Below are 25,872 nucleotides of genomic sequence, written 5' to 3'. Positions count from 1 at the left end.
TTATGCACGTATTTGAGTCCTTGTGGCGAGCCTTAAGGTTTGAAAATGAAGGAATCACCTCATTATGCACGTATTTGAGTCCTTGTGGCGAGCCATCCACTGAATAGGTACATGATCTGTGACCAGCAAGAAATGTCATCCCAGTAAGTAATACTGAAATGCTTCCTTCTTAATCACTGCATAGTTCCTTTCCTTAGGTAATAATTTGTGGCTAATGAAGGCCACTGGGTGTTCCTCTCCATTTACCTTCTGAGCCAGGATAGCCCCAAGACCAACCTCTGAGGAATCCATTTGCACCACAAAGGGAAAAGATTGTGAGGAAAGACTCTTCCTCACTTTTCTGGGGACCTGCCATTAACTGAGTGCAGATAGCTCGAAACTCCGAGAAGTCCCAGCCCATGACAACTTAGTAGGGAAGCCATGGCAAAACTGATGCATACATCTAGCTTTGCCCGACTGGAGTCTTAAGCAACAGCTGGGCTGTAGGATACTGCCTGTGATCCCCATGCACACACGAAAGCACCACAATCTGATTATAGTTTAGACTTCTCCCTCCAAATCCGTGGTTTCAGCATCGGCGGATTCGGTGATTCGCGATTATTTTTTTTAGCTTCGTTTTCATTTTTTGGGCTCTTTTTAAGCCCTCTTAGACCCCCCCCCCCTTAAGTCCTACCTGGTGGTCTAGCGGGTTTTCAGGGCAGGAGCGATCTTCCTATGCTCCTGCCCTGTGCAGATCACTCATAGGAAATGGCTGCCGTGAGCTCCTGTAGTCTCTCGAGACTACGACGGGATGTCTGCATGGATGTCTGTATGGCCATTAGTCCTTGGAATGCCCTTCCTTTGGGCCTGAGATAGGAGAATAGCCCTAGCAAGTTCAAATCCAATCTCAAAACTTCTCTTTTTAAAGATGTTATGAGATTTATAGCTAGGACTAAATGCATATGAGACTCAGACAACCGACACATATCAGATAATTCCCTTCTCCCTTTTGTTCTTCCCATCCCCCCTTCCTTTTATTTTTATGAAATGTATCCCATTCATTTCCCTTTTGTGGCACGTATTACCAGTTATTTGTTGTATTTTATGTTGTCTTTTCTCTATGTTACTTATATTTTAAAAATTTTTTTCTTTTATTATTATAAATTTTGTACAATGTACACCGCTTTGGTAATTAAAGCGGTATATCGAGCTTAAATAAACTTTAAAAACTTAAACCATTTCATAAGATGGACTTTCCCCGTTCTATCATGCAGACATTCATGTCCCTTGTTTTCTCTGTTCATAATCCGCATCGAGGCGGAGGAAGATATCTTCTTTTTCAAGGGTCCCACGACAACAAGAGGGCATCCGTTGAAAATCAGGGGCGGGAAACTACGAGGTGACACCAGGAAATTCTTTTTCACTGAAAGAGTGGTTGATCGCTGGAATAGTCTTCCACTACAGGTGATTGAGGCCAGCAGCGTGCCTGATTTTAAGGCCAAATGGGATCGGCACATGGGATCTATTCACAGGGCAAAAGTAGGGGAGGGACATTAGGGTGGGCAGACTAGATGGGCCGTGGGCCCTTATCTGCCGTCTATTTCTATGTTTCTATAATTTGGATTTTTTTAGTTTATAAAATGTATATTCATGCTGGGTGTTTCCAGCACATGGACGTCTATCTCATATGTATTTTAGGGAAGGCTGTATCCTATTCTAAAATACATGCGAGATGGGTGTCCATTTGTGACACACTGATTTGGATATCTATATTCTGAGTTGGACACCCTTTCTAAAATGCCACTCGAAGTACCGATATTCAGCACGTAACTAACCAAGGGGTCCTTTTACTAAGGCGCGCTAACCAATTTAGCGTACGCTAACGATTAGTGCGCGCTAAATGCTAAGGTGCCCATAGAATATAATGGGCGCCTTAGCATTTAGCTCGTGCTAATCTTTAGCGCACGCTAAATCGGTTAACGCGCCTTAGTAAAAGGACCCCCTCTGTTAAGCGGCCATGTCAGACTGCATAAGTCAGTCCTATCTTTATGCCTTGTCACTTAGGCATTTAAGAGCTGAATGTCGCACTTAACTGCATAAGAAATAGCCAGATGCTTAAACACAGATATTTTAACACCACTATCCAGACATAGCTTGACATTGAATATCCAAGAATATTGCTGGCAGTGGCTATAAAAATGATCTCCGCCACTGGTTGAATCTATCCCTTATTTTCTACATGCCTTGCAGCTTATTTATAAAAGCCCTTTTTTGTGTGTAAATCATGATTTAAAATAGAGAAAATAACTTTATAAAAGTATCCCCTTCAGGACAGATAGAAAATTTGTTTTTCCCTAAGCCAGCATAGCACAAACCACATTTGCAATTAGCAACCCCTGTCAATTCCATAATAGTTTTGAATATTCAGTGTTGATATTTCTAAATTCATAAATATTCCAGAAAATGTTTAATAATCTGTTACCCCTCTGTGCGATAAATTGTCCTAAAACAATCTCCCAGACTCTTGTAGCTGGTGGGGTCCATCTTTCCTCTCTGAATCTGGAACCTAGGAAAGAAAAATAGTAGAAATAAGAACTAAAACTGGAAGCATTCTGTTGTCATATGAAAGAAATCAAGTTAATGTTCCATTTCCACAAATACTTTGGTACACGGTATAGAAATTTTCTATCTATCTACACAGTCAGTTTGTTTTTTGTTAGGTTGCCCAATGACAATCAGGCTTCAGATCTTGTGGCCTTAAGTTTACTGTTGAATTGCCAAACATGTATGGAATATATATCATCCCCCACCCCTGATTCTACATGTGGAGGGGCATAATCGAAAGGGATGTCTAAGTCCGTTTACGTCCAACTCGTAAGTCGTCCAAAGTAAAAAACAGCCTAGGACACATTTTCGAAAAATACATCCAAAATATTTTTACTTTCGAAAATCATCTAATTATATGTCCTGCCGTTCTGATCATCCAAGTTGCTAAAGCGTCCATCTTTACCACATTTCTGTACAACTTTTCGTCCAAGTCCAAAATGCCTAGAACAAGCCCTGTTGGATGTGGGAGGGGTTTGCAAAGTGATGGGCTGAATACCCAGACATGGCACCTAAATAGTGGGGTACCTTACAGGGCACTGCTGTGAACTTCACAAAAAGGGTGCCATGTCTTCTCCCCACTACATCTCCCTTATACGTCACTCAAAGCCCACTTCTTTAAAGATACTTTCAATTCCAAACTCCAACCCACCTGCTAAGCACCAATATCTGTCTTATCATTCCCTCTGTAATTCCCCCCACCTGAGCACAGTTGATTGATGCACCTTCTTGTCCAGTTTGTCTATCTTGACACGATTATAAGCTCTTTTGAGCAGAGAGTGCCTCTTCTGTGTTTTGATGTACAGCACTGCGTATGTCTAGTAGCGCTATATAAATGATTAGTAGTAGAAGTGTTTTTATTTTGTGCAATTCAAGTTGGTGGCTTATAGAAAAAGTTGAGGTTCTCCTCCCAGTAGTATGGCTCCAGGTGGCATGCAATTTGATATGACAGCATCTCTGCAGCTACATTGGCAAAGAGACTTATAAACCCCCAAAAATAACAAATCATTTAACACTCATAACGGTGTTTAAAAGAGTTGGGTTTTGTTTGAGAGCGTCCGTGGCATCAAAGTAAGCATGTGCCAATATGAGTTGATGTAAACCTGTGTATTGGCAATAAGCTTTTATTGTGGAGGGATTGGTATCAGGTAAGAGTGACCTCAATTCAAGACCTCTAGCAAAATGGTCATTTTAATCCCTTTGATCTTTTCAGACCCAAATATCATTTGCAACCAATATGTCCCTTTTGTAACTTACAGTTGCGGCATGCCCTCTCATCACAGAATCTGAATCACAGATGCATTTCAAAACCATACAGGTGGGTAAGCTCAAGGTGATTACCTCCTATCAGAAAAGCCAAGCACTGAAGCATACAGAAGGTAATTCTCTACAGATCGCCTAAAGTTGGGTCTTAGAATGCTTTGAAGTACGTGTGAATTCCTTATTGGCAATGACATGCATAATTGCCTTTATAAAATACTAGTGTAAGCCCTCAGTTACACACCTTACTTTAGACATGAGCACTAAAGCTAGCTCAAAGGCTGATGTAAATGCTAGCATCAGTTAGTCATTTAACTGCTAGTGTTCTGTATCCCATGTACATTAGTGCTACATCAAAGTCTTCAAAATCCCGAGTGATGTAGAATGGGTACAAGTGGATCGATTTTTTTTTTTTTACTGCATCAAGATTTATAAAGACTAGGGGACAAGCGATGAAGTTACAGGGTTACAGACTGACGAAGGGGTTTCGTCAGTCGTAAGGCGGAAGTCATTATGCCATTGTATAGATCCATGGTGAGGCCCCACCTGGAATACTGTGTGCAATTCTGGAGGCCGCATTATCGCAAGGATGTGCTGAGACTGGAGTCGGTGCAAAGAATGGCCACCCGGATGGTCTCGGGACTCAAGGATCTACCATACGAAAAACGGCTTGACAAATTACAGCTATACTCGCTCGAGGAGCGCAGAGAGAGGGGGGACATGATCGAGACGTTCAAGTATCTTACGGGCCGCATCGAGGCGGAGGAAGATATCTTCTTTTTCAAGGATCCCACGACAACAAGAGGGCATCCGTTGAAAATCAGGGGCGGGAAACTACGAGGTGACACCAGGAAATTCTTTTTCACTGAAAGAGTGGTTGATCGCTGGAATAGTCTTCCACTACAGGTGATTGAGGCCAGCAGCGTGCCTGATTTTAAAGCCAAATGGGATCGGCACATGGGATCTATTCACAGGGCAAAGGTAAGGGAAGGGACATTAAGGTGGGCAGACTAGATGGGCCTTGGGCCCTTATCTGCCGTCTATTTCTATGTTTCTATGTTACTTTTAAAACTAATAGGAGGAAATATTTTTTTTTTTCATTCAGAGAATAGTTAGGCTCTGAAATGCGTTGCCAGAGGATGTGGTGAGAGCGGTTAATGTAGCTGGTTTTCAAAAAATGTTTGGCCAAGTTCCTGGAGGAAAAGGCCATAGTCTGCTGTTCAAAGAGACATGGGTCGGTAGCATAGAATTCTGCTACTATTTGTTTTTTTGCCAGGTACTTGTGACTTGTATTGGCCTCCATGAAGACAGGATACTGGGCTAGATGGACCTGTTATGTTCTTATACACCCCTGGTCCACTCATGCTCCTCCTAGATCCACGCCCCTTTGCAGTCACATGCTTTGGATTTTGCATGCACAGGTTGTAGAATCCTGAATAAAGGCAGCATAACTCAATCAAGTGCTAACACCAATTACAGCCATTAAGTTACACAGTTAACTGACACTATTCTATAACTTGAATGTTCAACTTTGCATATTAATGTTGGGTTTTACTAAATGGCACTAGAGGTTATTAACACAGGCTGGCAAGGTAAATGCTCCAATGCTCATAGGAATTGTATGAGTGTCGGAGCATTTACCTCGCCAGCCTGCACTAGCACCCTTTCATAGTTCATGTGTGTTTCCTCAGCCTCTCTTCCCCTCACAACTCATGTCTTCCAGCTCTCAATGCCTGTGTCTACTCTTTCCTTCCTCATTCCTTTCCAAGAGCCTCCCTCAGCACTTGTCTCCCTCTCTATGGTAGAGACAGAAGAAAGAAGAAGCCTCATTTACCTACGCTGCAGCTGTTCTGTGTTCTCTGCTGTTATTCCATGCCTCAGATATTCCTTAGCCAGCCAATAAGTTGCAAAGCAAACAGGACCAATAGCTTATGAGACATCAACCTTCAGTCCTGGTTTCCCTGCAGCCTATTGGCTAGCTAAGCTTCTAAGCTTTGTTAGGAATGTCTGACCAATGGGCTGCAGGAGGAGGTGGGAACATTGGAAATATCCCCCAAATTAATTTTGCTAAATTCCAGATCTAACTAAATCGCTTTCTCTCACCTGAAAACCCCACGTCATGAAAATTCTTAGGGCTGTTTTCAAGATAAAATTTACCTACAAACATACAATTATTACTTGCTGTATAGTATAGGATGAATTCCAGAGCTAAATTCTGATCACAAATCAAAAGAAAGCAAGTCCACCACATTGTTTCTGTCTATCCCTCTATACCAGGGGTGTCAAAGTCCCTCCCCGAGGGCCGCAATCCAGTCGGGTTTTCAGGATTTCCCCAATGAATATGTATGAAATCTATTTGCATGCACTGCTTTCATTGTATGCTAATTGTTCTCATGCATATTCATTGGGGAAAACCTGAAAATCCAACTGGATTGCGGCCCTCGAGGAGGGACTTTGACACCCGTGCTCTATACAGATAATCCATTGTAGCTACCATTGCAGTTTCTATCCCATGCTAATTGCTGACTCCAGACTAAAAATCATCCAAAATTCTCTCATTATCAAAAACATCAATTAACTGCCTGTTTACAACTCTCCTATCAGTCTCCCTAAATAAAGTCAATTCGACGTAGGACAATAATTTTTTTATATCTTTTGAATCCAACCCATCCTGCTTCAATAAAAGCTTAACAACCATGCTCTCCAATTGCCCTGGAAACAACCTTTCTCACAAGGAAGCATTACAAATGATCTCCAGATGGGTCAACAATGAGTTTACTAGGCAACCAGGATGGATAGAGATCTTCTGTACATAATGAAAATTGCATAAACTCAATACTTCCTTAAATCCTGCTCTCATAATCATGGCAAATTCTTGCCATCTCCTGCAACTGGAAATATTGCCAACACATATCAGTATCCTGACCTAACCCAATTCTCTTGACCATTTTCTAATGCTGTTATTACTTCACCCCTTCAATTTCTAACAATAGAAGATAGTTTTGAAAGAAAAATGGGCAAACTTGCCACATACCTTCTGCTAGATATAAGTTCAGACAGTCTTTCTTAAGACTAGTAAACTCCTGATCTGCCCAATACTGTTCCTGAGATCTATTCCTAGTACTTTGGTTAACTTTTGTCCAACACAATTTTTTTTGCATTTCTAAGTGCTATTACATAATTAACTTACGCCCTCCCCCTTTTACAAAGCCTCACCAGCAGCTGACTCTGTGGTACCTTTCCTGAAGTCCTTAGGGATTTAAAGGGCTTTGGGGCTTTTGCCACGCAGCAGCCACTAGCGCGGCTTTGTAAAAAGGGGTGGGGTGGGGAGATTTAAGGAGCTTTTTCCTAAAGTGCATTAGGTACTCAGGAGGTAATTCTAAAGCAAAGAACTAGGTTAAGTAAGCAGAAGGGCAACTACCGTATTTTGGTGTATTTTATAAAGATACAATAAATATTAAAAAAATTACTGAGGGGCATTCTTCCTTGAGTGCAGAACTTATTCCCATTATAACATAAATTTTTTGTGTAATAATGTGAATCCTCAGTATGAGGTAATAAGCTCAAGAAGCCCAAAACTGTGAGGGAAGGTTCCAATGCTTTTCTAGGCCTAATTAGCCAATGAGCAAATATTATTCACTATTGGGCCACCCATCATCATAGGAATCAGCTTACTACCTCACACTTTTCACATTATTACACAAAAAAAATTTCATTATATTGGGAATAGGTTCTGCACTCAAGGAGGAACGTCCCTCAGTAATTTTTTGTATTTTGTTTAAGTACCTAGTGTGATTTTTTTTGGGGGGGAGGGGGGCAGGTTTCTTTGTGATGTATTTTATAAAGATACATAGGGAAAGAGATTAGGGCGTGTATACAGCTTTTTTGTAGTTTTACAACCATACTCAAAGTGGTTTACATACAGACACTTCAAGCATTTTCCCTACCTGTCCTTGTTGGCTCACAATCTATCTAATGTACCTGGGGTAGTGGAGCAGCATGGGACTTGAATCCACAATCTCAGGTAGCTCTAGCCACTATGCCACACTCTCCTCCACACTGAATAGTCCCATAATGAAAGGGCCGTGCTGAACTGGCTGCTCTTAAAGGCCTAGGATCCCATTCACCTGGGACTTTTAATGGTCTTTTTAAAGACCTAGGACTCTTATACTGTTTATACATCCAATGTTTCGAATAAATATAACAATTGGTTGGTATAGACATCTTTTTTGCCTCTTTTGTTGTACTTTTGTATTATACACGAGGCCAAGTTTCCTTGCTCTTAAAAGGCCACAATGAATCATCCCATTCAGAGCTATAGCAGCCTGCTTTGTAGGTGCTTGAGCTCACCTAATATTGAACAAACCCTTTGACTATCTCCAGGGAAAGGTAATTTCCATTGAGTTTAGCACCACTAATCATTTTGAAAAGTTTGCTTCTATGATTCCAGCTATTTTAGAGTTGTAGAGAAAAATGTACATAATGGAAACCCTTGTAAGGTTCTTCTATACTGTTGCCAGATGATCTGGTCAAGGTGACAGACATATTTGGGTTCAAAAGAAATATGGACAAGTTTCTGGAAAAAAAGTCTATTAACACTTATTAGCCAGGTAGGTTAGGGAGAACTATTGTATATACTATGAGAAATAGATTTGCTTTTTGGATAACAGCGAGATATTTTTTACCTAAAACAGATCACTTTAAGAGACAGAATGCTGGGATCAATGGCCTTTTGTCTGACTCAGAATAGCTTTTTGTATATTCATAAAGGCCCTCATTTTACAAGCCCAATTTGCATTTGAGACATGCATAAAATGGCACTTATCTTGCATAAGGAACAAACAAACCAAAACTGCAGATATGTACGACGACGTAGGCAAATTTTATTGTGACAATCAAAATATATATTAAAACCTTTTTACTAAACAGGGGACCCAACACGGTCCATGTTTCGGACAACCTTCATCAGGGGTCCATGGTTAAAAAAAGGAAAAAATGTATGTCACAAAAAATGTAGGGAAATACAATAGAAACAAACAAATGATATGTCACGCCGAGAGTCACTAGATATAGTGAGAGTCGCTAGCGACTATATCTAGTGACTCTTGGCGTGACATATCATTTGTTTGTTTCTATTGTATTTCCCTACATTTTTTGTGACATATTTTTTCCTTTTTTTACCATGGACCCCTGATGAAGGTTGTCCGAAACACGGACCGTGTTGGGTCCCCTGTTTGGTAAAAAGGTTTTAATATATATTTTGATTGTCACAATAAAATTTGCCTACGTCGTCGTACATATCTGCAGTTTTGGTTTGTTTGTTCCTGATTGGTTTTTTTACTGCAGACAAGGTTGGACTCCTCTTCCTCTTGTTTCTGTCACTTATCTTGCATAAATCAAACTGTAGTAGTAAGGACAAAATATACCATATGACCATTCAAACCTAATGATTTTTTAATTATTGATTAAACAAAAGTAGCAGCTCTACAGAACTTCCAAATTATTTTGAAACAATAAACTTCAATTAGTTGGGTAAATATATCATAGTACAACTGTTAATCAGCATAGGATCTCTTATAACAAAATATTATTCCAGGTCCCCATCCTGGGATCATTACATTAGTGTCTTCTATTCCACTAATACCTTTCAGTTCTAGGCGGATTATAAAAGAATTGGTCTGGGCATACCCAGTGAGACAAGATCACATAGTAACATAGTATATGACGGCAGATAAAAACCCAAATGGTCCATCCAGTCTGGCCAACCTGATTCAATCTAAAAAAATTATTTTTTTTTTTTCTTCTTAGCTATTTCTGGGCAAGAATCCAAAGCTCTAATCACATATGCGCCACTCCCACAACTAACAAAAATATGCATTAATTTGTGTGCAAAAAAAGCTATTCTAAATTTTTTGTTTTCAGTCATACTAATGTCAATCTCAGTGTGCCTTAAAAGACTACAACTTATCCAGTATTGGCAACACTTATCTTAAACGGTTCCAGCGTTGGCAGGACTTTAACAACTCCCAACGCTCTTGCATAAACATCTAAGTCCCCATTTTATAAAAGGGATATGTACTTCTCAAACTCAAGTGCTTGCAGTTTGCAAGGGAAATGGTCTGTGTTTTTAATGGGTGGAATAAGGACATTGCAAGTTCATAGATTTTTAGATCCTATTTCAGAAGGGACTAAACATCAGTGTTCTAAAAAATCAACTTTGGAAGCTACACCTGCTACCAAGCATGCTTAGCACTTGGGAAACAACTGCTATTCTATAAAGAAGGTGATGACATTTCGTTGTCAGAAGAGAAGCAGCCAAAAGAACCAACCAGTGGCAGTAACCTTTGATTGCAAAATGTTCTTATATTGTCTTACCATATGAATGTTCCAGTAACAACCCAATATGTTTCAGCAGACTGCTTGCATTAGTGGCACATTTGATCCATATAACAGGAACAAGTAGCATACCTTAAGGCAGGAAATCAATGCATAAAAGGTTCCCTACATTGGGCTCCTCGAGGGCTGCAAAAAAGTTGAGTCCGGACATCAATCCACTAGAGAGTCTGTGCTCAAGACTGAATCACTTGGTTGTAAACAAGAAAATGAGCAACAAACAAAGCTTTATTGAGGGAAGTATCAACTCCTGATATCATATAATAATATCACTAGAAAATCTGAAAAAAACTGGTAGAATCAATGCCCAGAAAATGCTAGGCCGTGATTGATTCAAAAGGATATTCAGCTCATTACTGACACCAATTGTTCACTTCCAAACTTGTTCCTGTGGGCTAATTCATGCAATCACCATCAAATATAATACAAAACAACATTTGATCACTCTTTTTGTTAGTTATTTAGCATTATTTTATATTACTCCCGTTTTGAAACAACTACACTGGCTTTCCCTAATACAAAGAGTGCAATATAAAGTAATGCCTTTAGTACACAGAGTTTTGTACAGATTAGCCCCTGTTTGTTTCCAAACGCTATGGGAGATCTATTGACCAGGAAGGCTGTTGAGGTCAGAGGGAGGAATGAAGTTGACAGCAACCAGGGAACCAGGAGTGCATTATGTGGCGACGAAGGCTAGAATGCTTTCGATTGCCGGTGTGAAATTGTGGAGTGCCCTATCTGGGAATTCGAGACTGTGTAAACTTTAAGAGACTATTAAAAACGCAGCTGTTTGTTGATGCCTATGTGTAACATACGGGAGGCAGACAATACAATGTTATAGCTGGTTTCTATGTAATATGGCTCAAGTAGTACCTTGGCAGAGAAAGAATAGACAATGTTTCTGTATTATGTGTACACACATGTTGTATAATATGTATGGAGTGAGGGCTTTTATTGGGGGGAAAACTGCTTAGATTTAGGCGGTATATCAATTTTTAAAATAAATAAAATTATGAATGCATATTCCAGCCTTTATGTTAAATTATTTGTTGTTTTGGGGTAAAATACGTATATTCAAAAAAGCTGAAAGTTTTACTAAGGGCTCCTTTTACTAAGCTGCACTAGCGGTTTTAGTGCGTGCATACCACGTGCTACAATGCCGTGCGCGCTAGACGCCAACACCTCCATTGAGCTGGAGTTAGTTTTTCCGCCTAGCGCGGGGGTTAGCACGCGCTAATCTGCAGCACGCGCTAAAAACACTACCACAGCGTAGTAAAAGGAGCCCTAAGTTTCAGCTCTATGACTGGTATAAGTCGTTGCGCCTAACTATCCCCCTCTTTTTCGAGCACATAGCGTGGGTAACTGCTCCGATGCTCATAGAATTCCTATGAGCTTTGGAGCCGTTGCCGCCGCTGCCGGCGCTAAAACACGCATTGCGTGTTAGTAAAGGAGGGGGTATGTGCCCGTATTTTAGCAGTTACATTAGAAAATCTGTAAAGGAAAGTCCAGATAGACAACTCTTTATAGAACTGATCAGACAGTAGTATCTTTACGCTTAGAGAATATCACCGAGAAACCATCACAATGTGATATCAGAGGAACCAGTTTAATCAGATATGATGCAGAAAGACCGAAGCAAAACATATGTAAAGCCTATATATAAATATGTAGCTAGACTTGTGTCTGGTAGAAGCAAACTATTCAATTTAACATCTGGTTCAGGATAGATCTCAGAGTTGATTATAAAGGAAAAGCCATCTCTCCTCTAGTTCACCAAGTTATAATCAGTGAGAACTGATATCATTTTCAGAAAAGCAGATCTTGTCAAACAAATCTGACTCCTTTCTTTTAGGAAGAAAGCACAAGTTTGCACTTAGAGGATAAGGCAACGACGTTTATTTAGATTTCTCAAAGGATTTACGGAAAGGCCACATTTCTAAAATAGTGAAAACAAGAACTGCAGATAACACTCACAAATGGCTCAATGATAGGACTGGTACAAACCAAACGATTGGTTTAAGGAGCAATCGACTGCATTCATTCTGAGTCATGTTCAAAGTGAAAAAGTGCAGCAGCACCTTCTACAATTAGGAAACTGAACAGCAGTAGAACAGACTGTCTTTGGTCCCCTGCCTTTGAATCTAAAAATAATTTGGAGATGGCCATGGGGAAGGTAATTTTCAAAGGCATCCTTGCAATTGTACTTTGGAAAATATTTCATTTTTGCATCTGTTCTATATATTTTTTTTTTATTTTAAAAAAGCTTTTCATTTTGGGTGTTTTCTTTGGAAAGAGAAGGGTTGGGACTTGTATACCTGTACTGGCTTTTTACAGTTTTACAGCCACACTCAAAGTGGTTTACATACAGGTACTTCAAGCATTTTACCTATCTGTCCTGGCAGTCTTACAGTCTATCTAATGTACCTGGGGCAATAAAGGATTACTGTAAGTGATTTGCCTAGGGTCACAAGGAGCAGCAGGGGTTTGAACCCACAACCTTAGGGTGCTGAGGCTGTAGCTTTAAACACTACACTACACTCTCCTCCTTTGCTAGTAGCGTACCCATTCTTAATTAGTATGCATAACATAACATTTGAATACTGTATTACCCTTCAGATCTATGCGGTTTAACAGAAGTAAGATACTGCTACAACAGAGAATGAAATACATTTTCAATCTTTCAAAAATTTCCTAAATAAATAAGTCATTAAGGGCCTCTTCTACTAAACCGCGGTAGCATTTTTAGCGCAGGGAGCCACGCTGAATGGCCAGCGCTGCTCCCGACGCTCATAAGAACTCTAGGAGCGTCGGGAGCAGCACGGGCCATTCAGCGTGGCTCCCCATACTAAAACCGCTAACGCAGTTTGGTAGACGAGGGGGTATGTTTCCTACAATTTTGATATGATGTAGATGTAAAGAATAATTGACAAAAATCAGTATCCCAAGTAGCTGCTTGAAATGACAGTAGTCGACTGTGATATCTTTTGTAGCGGCAACCTTTGGGCAATGGAAAATCAAAAAAGGAAGCTATCCGAGTAGAACGTCTATGATGGGAAAAAATTAATTGATCAACTAAATAGGCTGGAGGCAACCGAACTTAAATTTCACTTTAGCTTCCATGGGAAGCCAATGCAACTCCCTGTAATAAGGCATCATGGGCTCTGATTTTTTTTTTAAATTTAAAAATCAGATGAATTGCTATATTCTGAAATTTTTGCTTGTTTTCTGTTTATTTGGCTTTCCCCTCCCTAAAATTCAAACTTTTTCAGTTTGATTCACATATGTTTTCGTTATTAAAAAAAAAAATTCACATTAAAACTTTTTAACTTGCTCAAAATTAACTCAGTGTGCATTAATTCATATATTATATGGCGTATATTAAATGGATTATATTAATTCATATATTAAATGGATTATATGATGAATTCCCCCTAAACTTTTAAGTTGCATTAACAAACCAAATGGATGCTAATGAATTCACATTCTTATCCTCCACACCTCCCTTTCCCTTCCTTCCTTTCTCACTTCATTGATACTTCCAGTCACGTCACTAGGCCTGGACATCTGCGATCACTTCTAATCATACTATTACAGGTCTGGGCCCCTTAGTGTGCGGGTCAATATTTAAAGTGATTTAATCTGCCAGAAAAGGCTCCAGGCTGATTAAATCACTCATTTTGGGCTATTTGGTCATTTTTAGCACTTAACCAGGTAGCGCTGCTAAAAATGTCAAAACCAGCTATTCTAGGGGTGTTTGAGGGAGGAGGGGAGTCAGCACTTGGCCAGTTAAGTGCCGATATTCAGCACTTAACCAGCCCAGTTAGCCACATAAATAGGACCACATAAACTTAGGCATATGCTCCGCAAACCCAGACATAGTCATAACATTGGTGGTGCTCAGGAAAACACTGAGGGGGATATTCTATAAACAGCGTTGAAATTTAGGCGCTTGTGGGTGCCTTACTGGCACCTATGTTAATTGAGAAACGTTGTTTAAAATGGCACAATATGGTAAAATTAAAGCCCCTACTAGTGCCTAAATAAAAGACACTGGAATCACTCCTATGTAGGTGCTTTATGACACTTAACGCCACTATGGGCATGGCTAATGCTAGAAGTGGCATTAGGCGCGATAAAGTGCCTACATAGGTGCAATTCACAACAATGATAGGCCTACATTTCCAGCGCCTATCTTTCATGGAGGCTCAATTCTCCATAGGGCACTGTCACACAATTGACATGCGCGGCAGCTGCTTTTTAGGCAGCCGCCGATATTGGCGCCTTATAGAGAATCTGGGTCAGAGTGCCATTGGCTGAATAGCGGTGTCCAGCATGAGCAAAATAAGAACACTGTATGCTATTGACAAAAACCTAAATTTGGAGGTAGGTTCGTTATTGTTCTATTTTGAAAATAATATGAAATGATAAAGAATATGTCACTGGCATATCCTATTTCATTTCAAATAACCACACATCTGTATAGGGCATTATTTTACATGCAAAAATGGCCTGGCACAAAATTGTTGGCACAATATACAAGTAAACAGGCATATAGAAGTATGAGAATTTAGCTCTACTGAAGACAAATGTTAACCCAAGGCTTGTTGAGACTGGCAAAATGACTTTATGCTGTGCAGGAGTTAAATACGAAACTGTAGTGAAAAGGGCATGTTTAGGAAATTACTCAAGACACAGTTATTTGTAGATGCCTTTTTTAGCTAATAATTTTCCTCTCTGCACACTTGATGAATTATTTATGATTCTCATTATATAAGCTATGGTATTAGTTGGTAGTTATGATTTCTGAGGATTGTTTGTGTGTCTGTTTTATCATGTTTTTACAAAATTATGTTTGTAAACTGTTTAGTTGTAAACAGTATCAAATTTTTTAAAAATAAATCTGTATATGTAAATTTATCCACTTTCAGACCCATATTTGATAGAATATAGAAGTAGGAACTGAGACGTGTGTCTCAAATTTCACCAGAATCTATAGACATGGAGCCTGTCATAAAATATAGGAGAAATGGATGTTTATGCACTGGATATGTGCAGCATAAACATTTATTTTAGAAAAAAAAATCTAAATATACAGTGGAGTAGCGAGGATGAGTGACGTCCCTCTTCTCCGCCTCCCGCTCCTTCCCGACCCTCCCTGCCGTGCACACGTGCCTCTTCTCTTCCCCACACCTCTTTAATTTTCCCAGTGCAAGCAGCATTACGGACTTGGTGCCCGCGTCATGTCGGTTGTCCCTCCGACGGCACTTCCTAGACGCGGGGTTCCGGAAGTGACATTGGAGAGAGCGCCAACACTGATGCGGGCAGCAAGCTCACGATGCTACTCATGCCAGGAAAATTAAAGATGTATTGAGGAAGGGAAGGGGTACACACCTACAGCAGGGGGGATCGTGAAAGAGTGGTTAGGCAGAGAGGAGGACAGGTGCCAGTGCCCCCATCGACACAGTGTCCAGGGCAGACTGCCCCCTATTACTAGGCCACTGCATATATAATATTGATAGGTTCAAAGCCAGCACAGAACTGGTTATCTTTCAGATCTTAGAAACATAACTGGGTATTATCTCGATGCTGTCATTGTGAGAATTTTCCCTTGCTTGTTTGGAATTTAGGAGAGCAGGGAGAAAAAAAACAAACATTAGGAGATTATGGGACAACCCTCCTAATTTTTCCAGTGGAGTACTGTTCAATAATAGCTGTGTACTAAATCTTAAATCTGCTTTGTAGCAGATGTTAATTCCTGATGTTGATCTTTTAGGACACAGACATTTACTCCTGGATTCTGTATATCAGGGGTGCCCAACTTCGGCCCTCGCCAGGCCAGGTTTTCAGGATTTCCCAAATGAATATGCCTGAGATCAATATGCATAGAATGGAAGCAGTGCAGGCAAATAGATCTCATGCAAATTCATTGGGGAAATCCTGAAAACCCGACTGGATTACAGCCCTCGGGGGCTGGAGGTGTGCACCCTTGCTATATATGGTACTTTGTGTTGTGCGTGCAAATTTGTGCATGCTACTTAATTAATAAGCCAATCAGCACTGATAATTGGCCACTATCAAGCAATTATCAGGACTAATTGGAGCTAATTGCAATTTATATGCATCCTTATTAGGCATATTTTATAAAAAAGGTGCAGAACCAAAAAGGGGCTTGGCCATGGGAGGTGCATGGACGAGTCATGGGCATTCCAAAAATGTATGTGCACTGTTATGGAATATGCATGATCTGCATCTTATTTATAGCATGGGGATTTGCATCAGGTTTTAGCTGCTGTACATGGTTGTGCTTAGTCACGGGTCCTGATGCTAGGCACTCTTCTAAAAACTGTACCTAATTTTAGGCACAGTTTATAGAACAGCACTAAGTGGGTTTCCCCCCCCCCCCCCACCACACACACACACACACACACACACACTGATTTATTTGGGTACTATGTATAGAATTTTCCCCTTAGTCCCCTTCTGAAATAGGGAATAAATATCTATGAACTTGCCATACCTTTGTCCTGCCCTCTTGCAATTTACATGCCCTTGGGCTTGATATGCGCATGACTTGGATGTTTATGCATGATAAATGTTTAAGTGCTGGTTTATGCACATATTAAATATGAACACGGCTTGTAAAATGAGGGCCTATATGAAAAACTGTGCCTGAGGTGGGGGTTAAGGTGCAGTAAAGGGTAGTGGATTTCATAATTGTATTAATAATTGTACTGATCTACTTGTACTAGCAACTTTATTGAATGTCCGTGTCAAACTGTCCACTGTAACCTTCTGGATAACTGACCCAACCTCTTGTAATATAATCCAACCTCGAACTGAATAGGTAAAGGTGGAATAGAAAATCTGATTAACCTAGCATAAGATATACCACCTTTCTGTGGGTACATTCAAAGTGGTTTACATATACCATACGAATGTACTTTTTTCCCTGTCCCTAGTGGGCTCACGACCTAAGTTATGTAGCTGGGCAATGGTTTGCACTTAGAGGCATACTTCTGAAAATCTAACCATAGAAAATTTTGCCATTCAAATGTAAGTGAATAATTTCTTCAAACATATTTTTCAAAGCCAAACTTTGCATGTGCTTTCGCTTTGAAAAACTAGCAGCATCCACACCCACCCATAAAAGTATGCCTGTCATTTTTCCCTGCAGATATGCCTTTGAGTAATGTTTCAGACTACCAGTAACAAGAGAAAAATAAAAAAAGAAAGTGTATAAATACAAGTGTATAAATCTAATCTCATGAAACAGTATAATCACTATCTGACAACTTGAAAAGTGCATGCTTTAAAGGCATATTTCATGTGGAGGGAAATTCTATAACCAGGCACCTACTAGCATTTGGTAGGAAGCTATTCTATAGTGGAATGTAGATGCCTAATTTCCTTTATAGAATATTAGTGTACTGCTTAAATATGCACGTTAAATTTAAGCATGAACACTTTTCAGCCATAGATGTGGTATGTTAGTACCTAAGTGTGACAGATACATATATAACTTACATTAGTCTACAAGGTGTACATGTAAGTGTGAGTCCTGCCCAGCTCCATCCATGCGTATATTCCCATTGCAGATACAAGTGGGTATGCATTTTCAATACCACAAATGCGCCAGTACACGTGGATCTCTCCAAATGGCATGTATTGAAATTAAATTGACTACATCTACAAAGGACAGAGATGAAAATTTGCAATTTTGACTGCAAGGACTAAACCAGGAGCTGATTGTGGAAGCAACCATGAGCTTTTGACATGCAAGATCAAAGTACAGCTTTGCAAGAAGAAGATCATTAGAGACCTCCCAAAATATGACATTGAAGATATTCCATCATACTACTGGATAAAACTAGACAACAGATTTGCCTGTCTTCATACAGGTTAGGTCCTGCCTGGAGTGTCATATGTCTGGTGACAGACCCGGCATTATACATAAATAAATTTTAAATTGTGAAAGAGCGCCCTCAGTGTGGGGTTGTAAGCTCTAAAGAGAGGCTCTGATGCTTGCAATAAGCAGAGCCGGCAACACTACCAGGGCCAGCCACACACCATCATTGGAGTGCTCACATGTATGAATAAGTGTTTAATAATCAAAAGGTGAAAAAAGTGTTCACATAAATGTAGTGTCGGAACTAAAATGATTTCTCACCAGGCATACAACATCCCTTATAGCCAAACCAGAAGACCCAAGGCAAAAAAGTTATAATTGCACTGTTTGACAAGAAAACTCCCAGTACTTAGCTGAATCACAGTCAACTGTAGTCAAGCACTACAGGAGATAACCTGTGTCCTCAATGTTTGTAGACTGTAGGTTTAAAGATGTAAGTCCTGAGTCAAACGGTCCAACCCAGCAAGGTTTCAGGGCTGGAGCCCCTTCGTCAGGAACTGGACCAAGGAACACCAGAGGTCAGGAAGTAAACGGGCCTTCATCTCATTGTCATTTCATAAGAACATAAGAATTGCTGCTGCTGGGTCAGACCAATGGTCCATCGTGCCCAGCAGTCCGCTCACACAGCGGCCCTTAGGTCAAAGACCAGTGCCCTAACTGAGTCTAGCCTTACCTGCGTACGTTCTGGTTTAGCAGGAACTTGTCTAACTTTGTCTTGAATCCCTGGAGGGTGTTTTCCCCTATAACAGCCTCTGGAAGAGGGTTCCAGATTTCTACCTCTCTCTGGGTGAAGAAGAACTTCCTTACATTTGTACGGAATCTATCCCCTTTTAACTTTAGAGAGTGCCCTCTCGTTCTCTCCACCTTGGAGAGGGTGAACAATCTCTCTTTCTCTACTAAGTCTATTTCCTTCATTATCTTGAATGTTTCGATCATGTCCCCTCTCAGTCTCCTCTTTTCAAGGGAGAAGATGCCCAGTTTCTCTAGCCTCTCACTGTATGGCAAGTCCTCCAGTCCCTTAACCATTTTTGTCACTCTTCTCTGAACCCTTTCGAGTAGTACTATGTCCTTTTTCATGTATGGCGACCAGTGTTGGATGCAGTATTCCAGGTGGGGGTGCACCATGGTCCGGTATAGTGGCATGATAACCTTCTCCGATCTGTTTGTGATCCCCTTCTTAATCATTCCTAGCATTCTGTTCGCTTTTTTCGCCGCCACTGCACCACATTGTGCAGACAGCTTCATTGACTTGTTTACAAGTACTCCCAAGTCTCTTTCCTGGGGGGTCTATCCGAGTACTGCACTAGATATCCTATATTCGTGTATAAGATTTCTGTTACTGACATGCATCGTCTTGCACTTATCTATGTTGAACCTCATTTGCCATTTCGCAGCCCATTCCTCGAGTATGTTTATGTCTCGTTGTAGGTCTTCGAAATCCTTCTGTGTCCTCACTACTCTGAATAACTTTGTATCGTCTGCAAATTTAATCACCTTGCTCGTCATACCAATTTCCAGGTTATTTATAAATATGTTGAAGAGCACGGGCCCGAGCACCGAACCCTGCGGCACTCCACTCGTGATGCTTTTCCAGTCTGAGTATTGCCCATTTAACCCCACTCTCTGTTTCCTATCTACCAACCAGTTTTTAATCCATGTGATTATATCACCCTTGATTCCATGGCTCGCAATTTTTTGAAGTAGTCGTTCATGCGGGACCTTGTCAAACGCCTTCTGAAAATCCAGATATATGCCACTTTGGGTCTGGGCCTCCTCATTACCAGTCAGAGTTGAGATTTCCATCAGCAGTTCCAATCAAACTATCAGAGTCCTGGGTCTCTTCTTCAACTAGCAAGGCTTATAAAGCCTGCCACGGCAATATACATGCATGAAAATATGTGGATGGGCAGATGGACCAAAAAAGTGTGTCTATCGCTGAGGCTATGTCTGTCTTATCAATCACTTTAGTATAAAACTCATAAAACAGAATGATGGGGGAATGATTGTTTATATACTGTATATGTCAGTTCATTAGAGCTAGCCGGTGAATGTCTTCAAAGATAACTACAGCAAGATGGCATTAATAGAACCAATAGAAGCATAAAATATGACAGAAATAAAAAACACATGGCTAATCCAGCCTACCCATCCATATTAACTACTGAGCTCTACAGTCACTTCCTCTCTCTTTCTGCTTGTCCCATGCTTTCTTTAATTAGTACACAGCCTTGTCCCTACCACTTCCATTGGGAAGTTGTTCCATGCATCTACCACCTTTTCCATAAAGAAATATTTTGTTAGGTTATTCCTGAGTCAATACATAATAATAGTATGAGGAGGGGGAATTCCTGTGTTCATTAAATCTTTCAAATGTTTCAAAGTGCAGAAATTCAGCAGAGAGCTGCTATGGCCTCTGATGTCATGGCAAAGGAGAGGCTGTCTACACTCTATGTGGAGTCCTCCTACCGCCAAGACCAGACAGCAACTATTGGCTGTTTTGAAAGATTCAGTGTGTGTGTGTGGGGGGGGGGGGGGGGGGTGTTCAGCCTGAGAACAGTAAAAAGGAAAAGGCAAAGAACAGTCTGTTTGATAGGGTACCATATTTCTGAAGACATAAATGTAGACACATGCCTCCACCCCCAGTCCCACCCCTCTCCTAGGCGGCTGACAGCCGCGTGTAGTCAGGGCTGTAGAAATCTATAAATGTGTGACCTGCCCTCCATGGAGTCCCCCATCCTTTCGTGAACTGCCCCCATCCATTCCCCATGATATATCAGACTTTCGGTTGTGAGTTTTGTACTTTATTCAAAATTTAAAATACAATTATTTTTTCTACCTTTGTTGTCTAGTCATCTAATTTTTCTAATCATGTTTGTTTCAATCTCTGCTTTCTTCCATCTTCTCAACCCTAATGCCAGGTTTCTGTGTCCATTTGTCATTTTTCTCTCACATCCTGTCTTCTTTTCATCTTTGCCTCTACTACTATCCATCTCTAACATTGTTATTTTCCCTGTCAGCGTTCAATTATTTTTCTCCCTCTCTTCATTCATTCTTACTATATAGTCTTCAATTTTCCCTGTTTTTCTGTTTACCTAATGCTTTCTTTCACATGTTTCACATTCCCCTTTCTCTTATTCCGTGGCTTTTCTTATGTCCCGCACTTATCAAGTACGTTTTAATTATGAACTTATCAGATACCTGGTGCAATCCATCCGGTTGTGCCCACAAGGGTCTCAGCTATTTCCATTGCTCTTCAACGTCTACATGTCCTCACTAGGCACGCAGCTAATCAGTTAAGGGATAAAAACTATTTAGTTATGCAGATGATTTTACGATCATCTTCCCATTCGTTAATTCTATCTCTGAAACTATTCCTAAAAGCTTCAGAAGCCATAAACATGATGGAGCATTGGATGACAACCTTTAGGCTCAAACTTAATTCAGAATAAGACAACTTTCTTCGTTGCTTCGCCACATCCGTTTGACACCAAATCACCACTATGTATCAATAATATTTTAATTACCCTATCCAAACCTACCATAAAGATACTAGGGTGTAACTTTGGATCAGTGCCTAACCATGAGAGACCTGGTGGACTCCTTGATCAGAAAGGATTTTTCACTCTGGAAACTCAGATCCATTAAAGCTTATTTCGATACAGCGGCATTCAGAACCCTAGTTCCAATCCCTCGTACTGAGTCTACTTGACTACTGTAACATCGCCTATTTAGCAATTTCCCAAAGAACATGCAGCGTTTACAATTGATGCAAAATGCAGCGGTCAAACTGATCTTTGGGCTGAGGAAGTTTGACCACGTGACACCCCTACTACCGGCAGCTGCATTGGCTGCCAATGGAGGTGCGCGTAAAGTTTAAATTTGCCTGCTTCTGCTTCAAAAGCACTACACGGACTTGCCCCTAAATATATAACTGACCTTTTCGTCTTCTCAGCCAACAGACAAAAGAGAAGCTCACATTCCAACTTCGTTTCCCCCCCCTGTGAGAGGTTGTAAACTGAAAAAACACCATGAACATCTTCTCTCGCAACAAGCAGCATCATGGGGTTAAAGACCTAGAACAATTGCTTTTTGCCCCACTACTTATGAGGAATTTAGGAACGTCTGAAAACATACCTGTTCCTAAAGTATCTAGACAACTGATCTCTTCTCTCTCCCCTCTATAGCGATTAACTTGTTCTATTGATCACTCTCTCCTCAAAAATGGATTTCCTGTCCTATTAACCCTCTTTCTACCTCCCCTCTTAAAGTCAATCAATTTGTACCTTTGCTTAATCTTTGTAAACCGCATAGAACTTCATGGTATTGCGATATATAAGCTGTTATTAATATTATTCCCCAGTTTCTCACTAACTCTGTCTTCTACTCCGTTCCATTTTGCATATCCTTCTTTCTCTCTTCCTACTTCCATTCACTGTGTCGCCCCCTCCCTCTCTTGGGTCACTGCTCCCATCCAGCATCTACCTTCTGTCTCTACCCACCCTTCCATCCAACATCTCTCTATGCTTTTAACATCCAGCATGCCCCCCTTTTCTCTCCTTATCCTTCATAAAGCGTGGCAATCCTCATCCTACCATCAAACATCTCCCCTCTCTCCACTTCCTTCCATCCATCCAGCATCTTCTCTGTGCCCCTTTTCTATCCAGTATGTCACCTTTTTCTCTCCTCACCTTTTCATTTAGCACATCCCCTTTCCCTCTCCCTCTCACCCTTCCATCCAGCATCCCCACTCTATTCCCTTTTCCATTCAGGGTCCCCTTTTTCTTTCCCCATCATTCCATTTACCATGTCCCTCCCCCTACCCATTTTCCATCCAGGGTCCCCTTTTTCTCTACCATTCCTCCATTTAGTTTGATCCCCCTCTCTCCCCCCATCCTTCCATCCAACATCTCCCCATACACCTTACTCTTTGATCCAGTTGTTCTCACCACCCGCTTTCCCCTTCCCATGTTACCTCCTTGGCTTCTATCCCCTCCTGCTGCTGTTTCCGATGCAGGACTGCTCTGCTGAGTCACGCATTGTTGGCTGTGCCAGTCCTCTGCCCCCTCTGATGACAATTCCTGTTCCGGGGCAGAGGACCAGCACAGCTGACAGTCACAGTCAGCAGAGCAGCTTCGCAGGTGTTTCTTTTCCTGCCATCGCCAAAATCGGAAAGCCGGACAAAATTAGAAAAATAAAATAGCCGCCCATACACCCAAGGGAGCCCTCAAAAAGAGGACATGCCCGGGAAAACCTGGGCATCTGGTAACCCTAGAGTTTGAGAAGGGAAAGGGAGCAGTTTGGAGTAGGGAGAAGCAGCTTGTCTCTCTCTGGTTAATAGTTTTCTGGGAGCTGGCAGAGAATTTCTCTAAGCAGCTGGCTACCTCTATACATATAGTTCTGGGGATCAGTGTCCTAGAACCCTGAATATACTGGTAAAGGGGGGGATTTCTATTTTTTCTATTTACCCTCTTTTTATTTGATAGTGTTCTTCTGGCCTGCCTCCTATGCACTTAACCAGCCATATGATACCACAGGAGGCCAGCGGTTGCACTAGCATTAGCACGTGCTGTTAGCAAATGATCCCCTTAAAGAGTTAAAACAAGAGATTTTCTAGATAGGTCATTATTTATGTCAAAAGGGATTTATACGATAAATTCAGTGGTGTAACATACGGTATATACGTAATGAACCTTATCAGATTTCCCTAAATTTACAAGGTAGTGTGGCTTGCCTGCTTCCCCCTGCCCTTCACCAGTATCTGCCACCACCTTCCCCTCCTTTTCACTAGTAAGTGCCTTCTACTTTTCCTCCTTTCCAAGTATCTGCTCCATAGCTCCCCGTTAGATATACTCATTCATTAATGCACATTCAGTTTGTTCGGTTGCCTAAAACATTTTAGTTCCCTCCAATAAACTGAGCACGTGTACAGTATAGCTATGAATTAACACACTTACAGTCATTTTGCTTGGGTAGAAAAACTGCAACTAAAAATAAATGTTACATGTTGTATAAGTATTGATTATATGATAGATAAGGGTGAGGAGGGGGGGAGATAAGAGAATATTATATGTATCATTGTTGATTATTAATTGATATATTTATGGTTATTTGTATGGATATGTTATCATACTTATTATAAGTTTAAAAATGAATAAAGATTAAAAAAAAAAAAACTGAAAAAATAAAATCCCAAAAGATCAGAATAAATTCAAGGGTCATTATTCAAAGCAAATTCACCAAACAGGAGAGGCTCCTGCCTGGTTCAATTGTGTTCAGTGTGCTGGCCACTGATATTCAGCAGCACTTAACTGGGCAATACTGCTGAATATTGAGTCAACCTGCCTCATCTGAAAATGGCCAAAGGAAGGGCAACCTGGGGGTGAAATCAGGGAGTAGAAACCAGTGGCGTAGTTAAGGTGGCAGAGGCGGGACCGCCCCAGGCACCGTCATGGCGGGGGGTGCCGGCACCTCTGCACCCTGTCCTGCCACTACCACACCACGCTTGCACCAATTCTCTCCCCCTCCCCTCTCCCCCTGTACCTCTGTAGATCTTTGCCAGCATGAACAATTTCTCCTGCCTGTTTCTCATGCCGGCCTGGTTCCCCTCTGAATCACTTCTGGGTCATGAGGCCAGGAATTGGCATCAGAGGGAAACCTAACACTGGTGCACGTGGCATGCTAGAGCAGCCTTTTGCGCTGACGAAGATTATAACATGTTTCAATGCTGCATACATCTAGTAATGCTATAGAAATTATAAGTACCATATAGACTCAAATATAAACCCATCCAAATATTAACCAAGGTAACCTTTTTCCCCAAAAAAGGGGGGAATAAAGGTTGACTCGAATATAAACAGAGCTTGCAGCAATCCCGCGAGGTTACTGTGTCAGCCATTTTGAGTAGTGAGACGGTACGGGGCAGGAGCATAGGAGGATTGTTCTTGCCCTGGCTCACCACTGGACCAGTAGGGCTTAAATTAGGCCTAGGGAGAGGCTTGTGATGAGTCTGAAAGGGAGAAAGACTCAAATATAAACTGAAACCCCTATTTTTAGGCCATCTGGGTTTATATTCAAGTATATACAGGAAACAGTAGTAGTAATTAAATACACATAGAGGTGATTTCAAAGCTGAAGGTTACTTTAATTGTACTGACACAAGCTTAAAGCCTGGTTTGGATAATTCAGGGGGAAAGAGTAAATCTACTAAGATTAAAGACACTAGTAGACCAAAGTCTCCAATTGGGACAGAATAGTTTTTCTGTACCCATAATCTGCTAGAGTCCATTCAATTTTGGGTAGCTAGCTCTGGGGATTTTGTAAATCCCCCAGAGCTGACGGTAAAAACTTCCTTCGCAGGAGAAAATGTCTGAATGGTTATATTCCCACAAGCAAACACTTTCCTCATTTGTTTCAGTGAGACACTTATCAGCACATCTACAACAATGCTACAAGAGGAATATGAAGAATCTTGAAACATTCAGATCATGTATGCATCTTATCTAATATAGGTCTAAATTAAACAAATTGTATAAAGCTGGTTATGGGAATAGTGAATGTCTTTAAGGGGAAGAGTGGAACGAGAAAAATAAACTGTATTATGTGACACTTTCTGGTGAACATATTATATCCTTCAGCCATGTAACTATTGTAATATTAAGTAATTCTAGGTAGGAGTGGAGATCCTGGCACAAAAGAGTACATTTCTTTGCTACCTAAGAATCCACCACAGC

General features: G+C 40.9%; 1 protein-coding gene across 11 annotated transcripts in view; it reads right to left on the bottom strand.

Moving 5' to 3' along the window:
• SLC25A21 (solute carrier family 25 member 21) overlaps positions 1-25,872 on the bottom strand; it is a 702,309-nt gene that overhangs the window by 156,710 nt on the left and 519,727 nt on the right. For all 11 annotated transcript variants that reach the window (XM_033952164.1, XM_033952163.1, XM_033952167.1 and 8 more), the window contains one exon: positions 2,462-2,545. In XM_033952164.1, coding sequence (XP_033808055.1) covers positions 2,462-2,545 — 84 coding nt within the window. The remainder of the gene's footprint in view (positions 1-2,461; positions 2,546-25,872) is intronic.

This window comes from Geotrypetes seraphini, chromosome 7 (assembly GCF_902459505.1).
Source record: "Geotrypetes seraphini chromosome 7, aGeoSer1.1, whole genome shotgun sequence".
NCBI lineage: Eukaryota > Metazoa > Chordata > Amphibia > Gymnophiona > Dermophiidae > Geotrypetes > Geotrypetes seraphini.
This window is presented reverse-complemented; position numbering and strand designations above follow the sequence as displayed.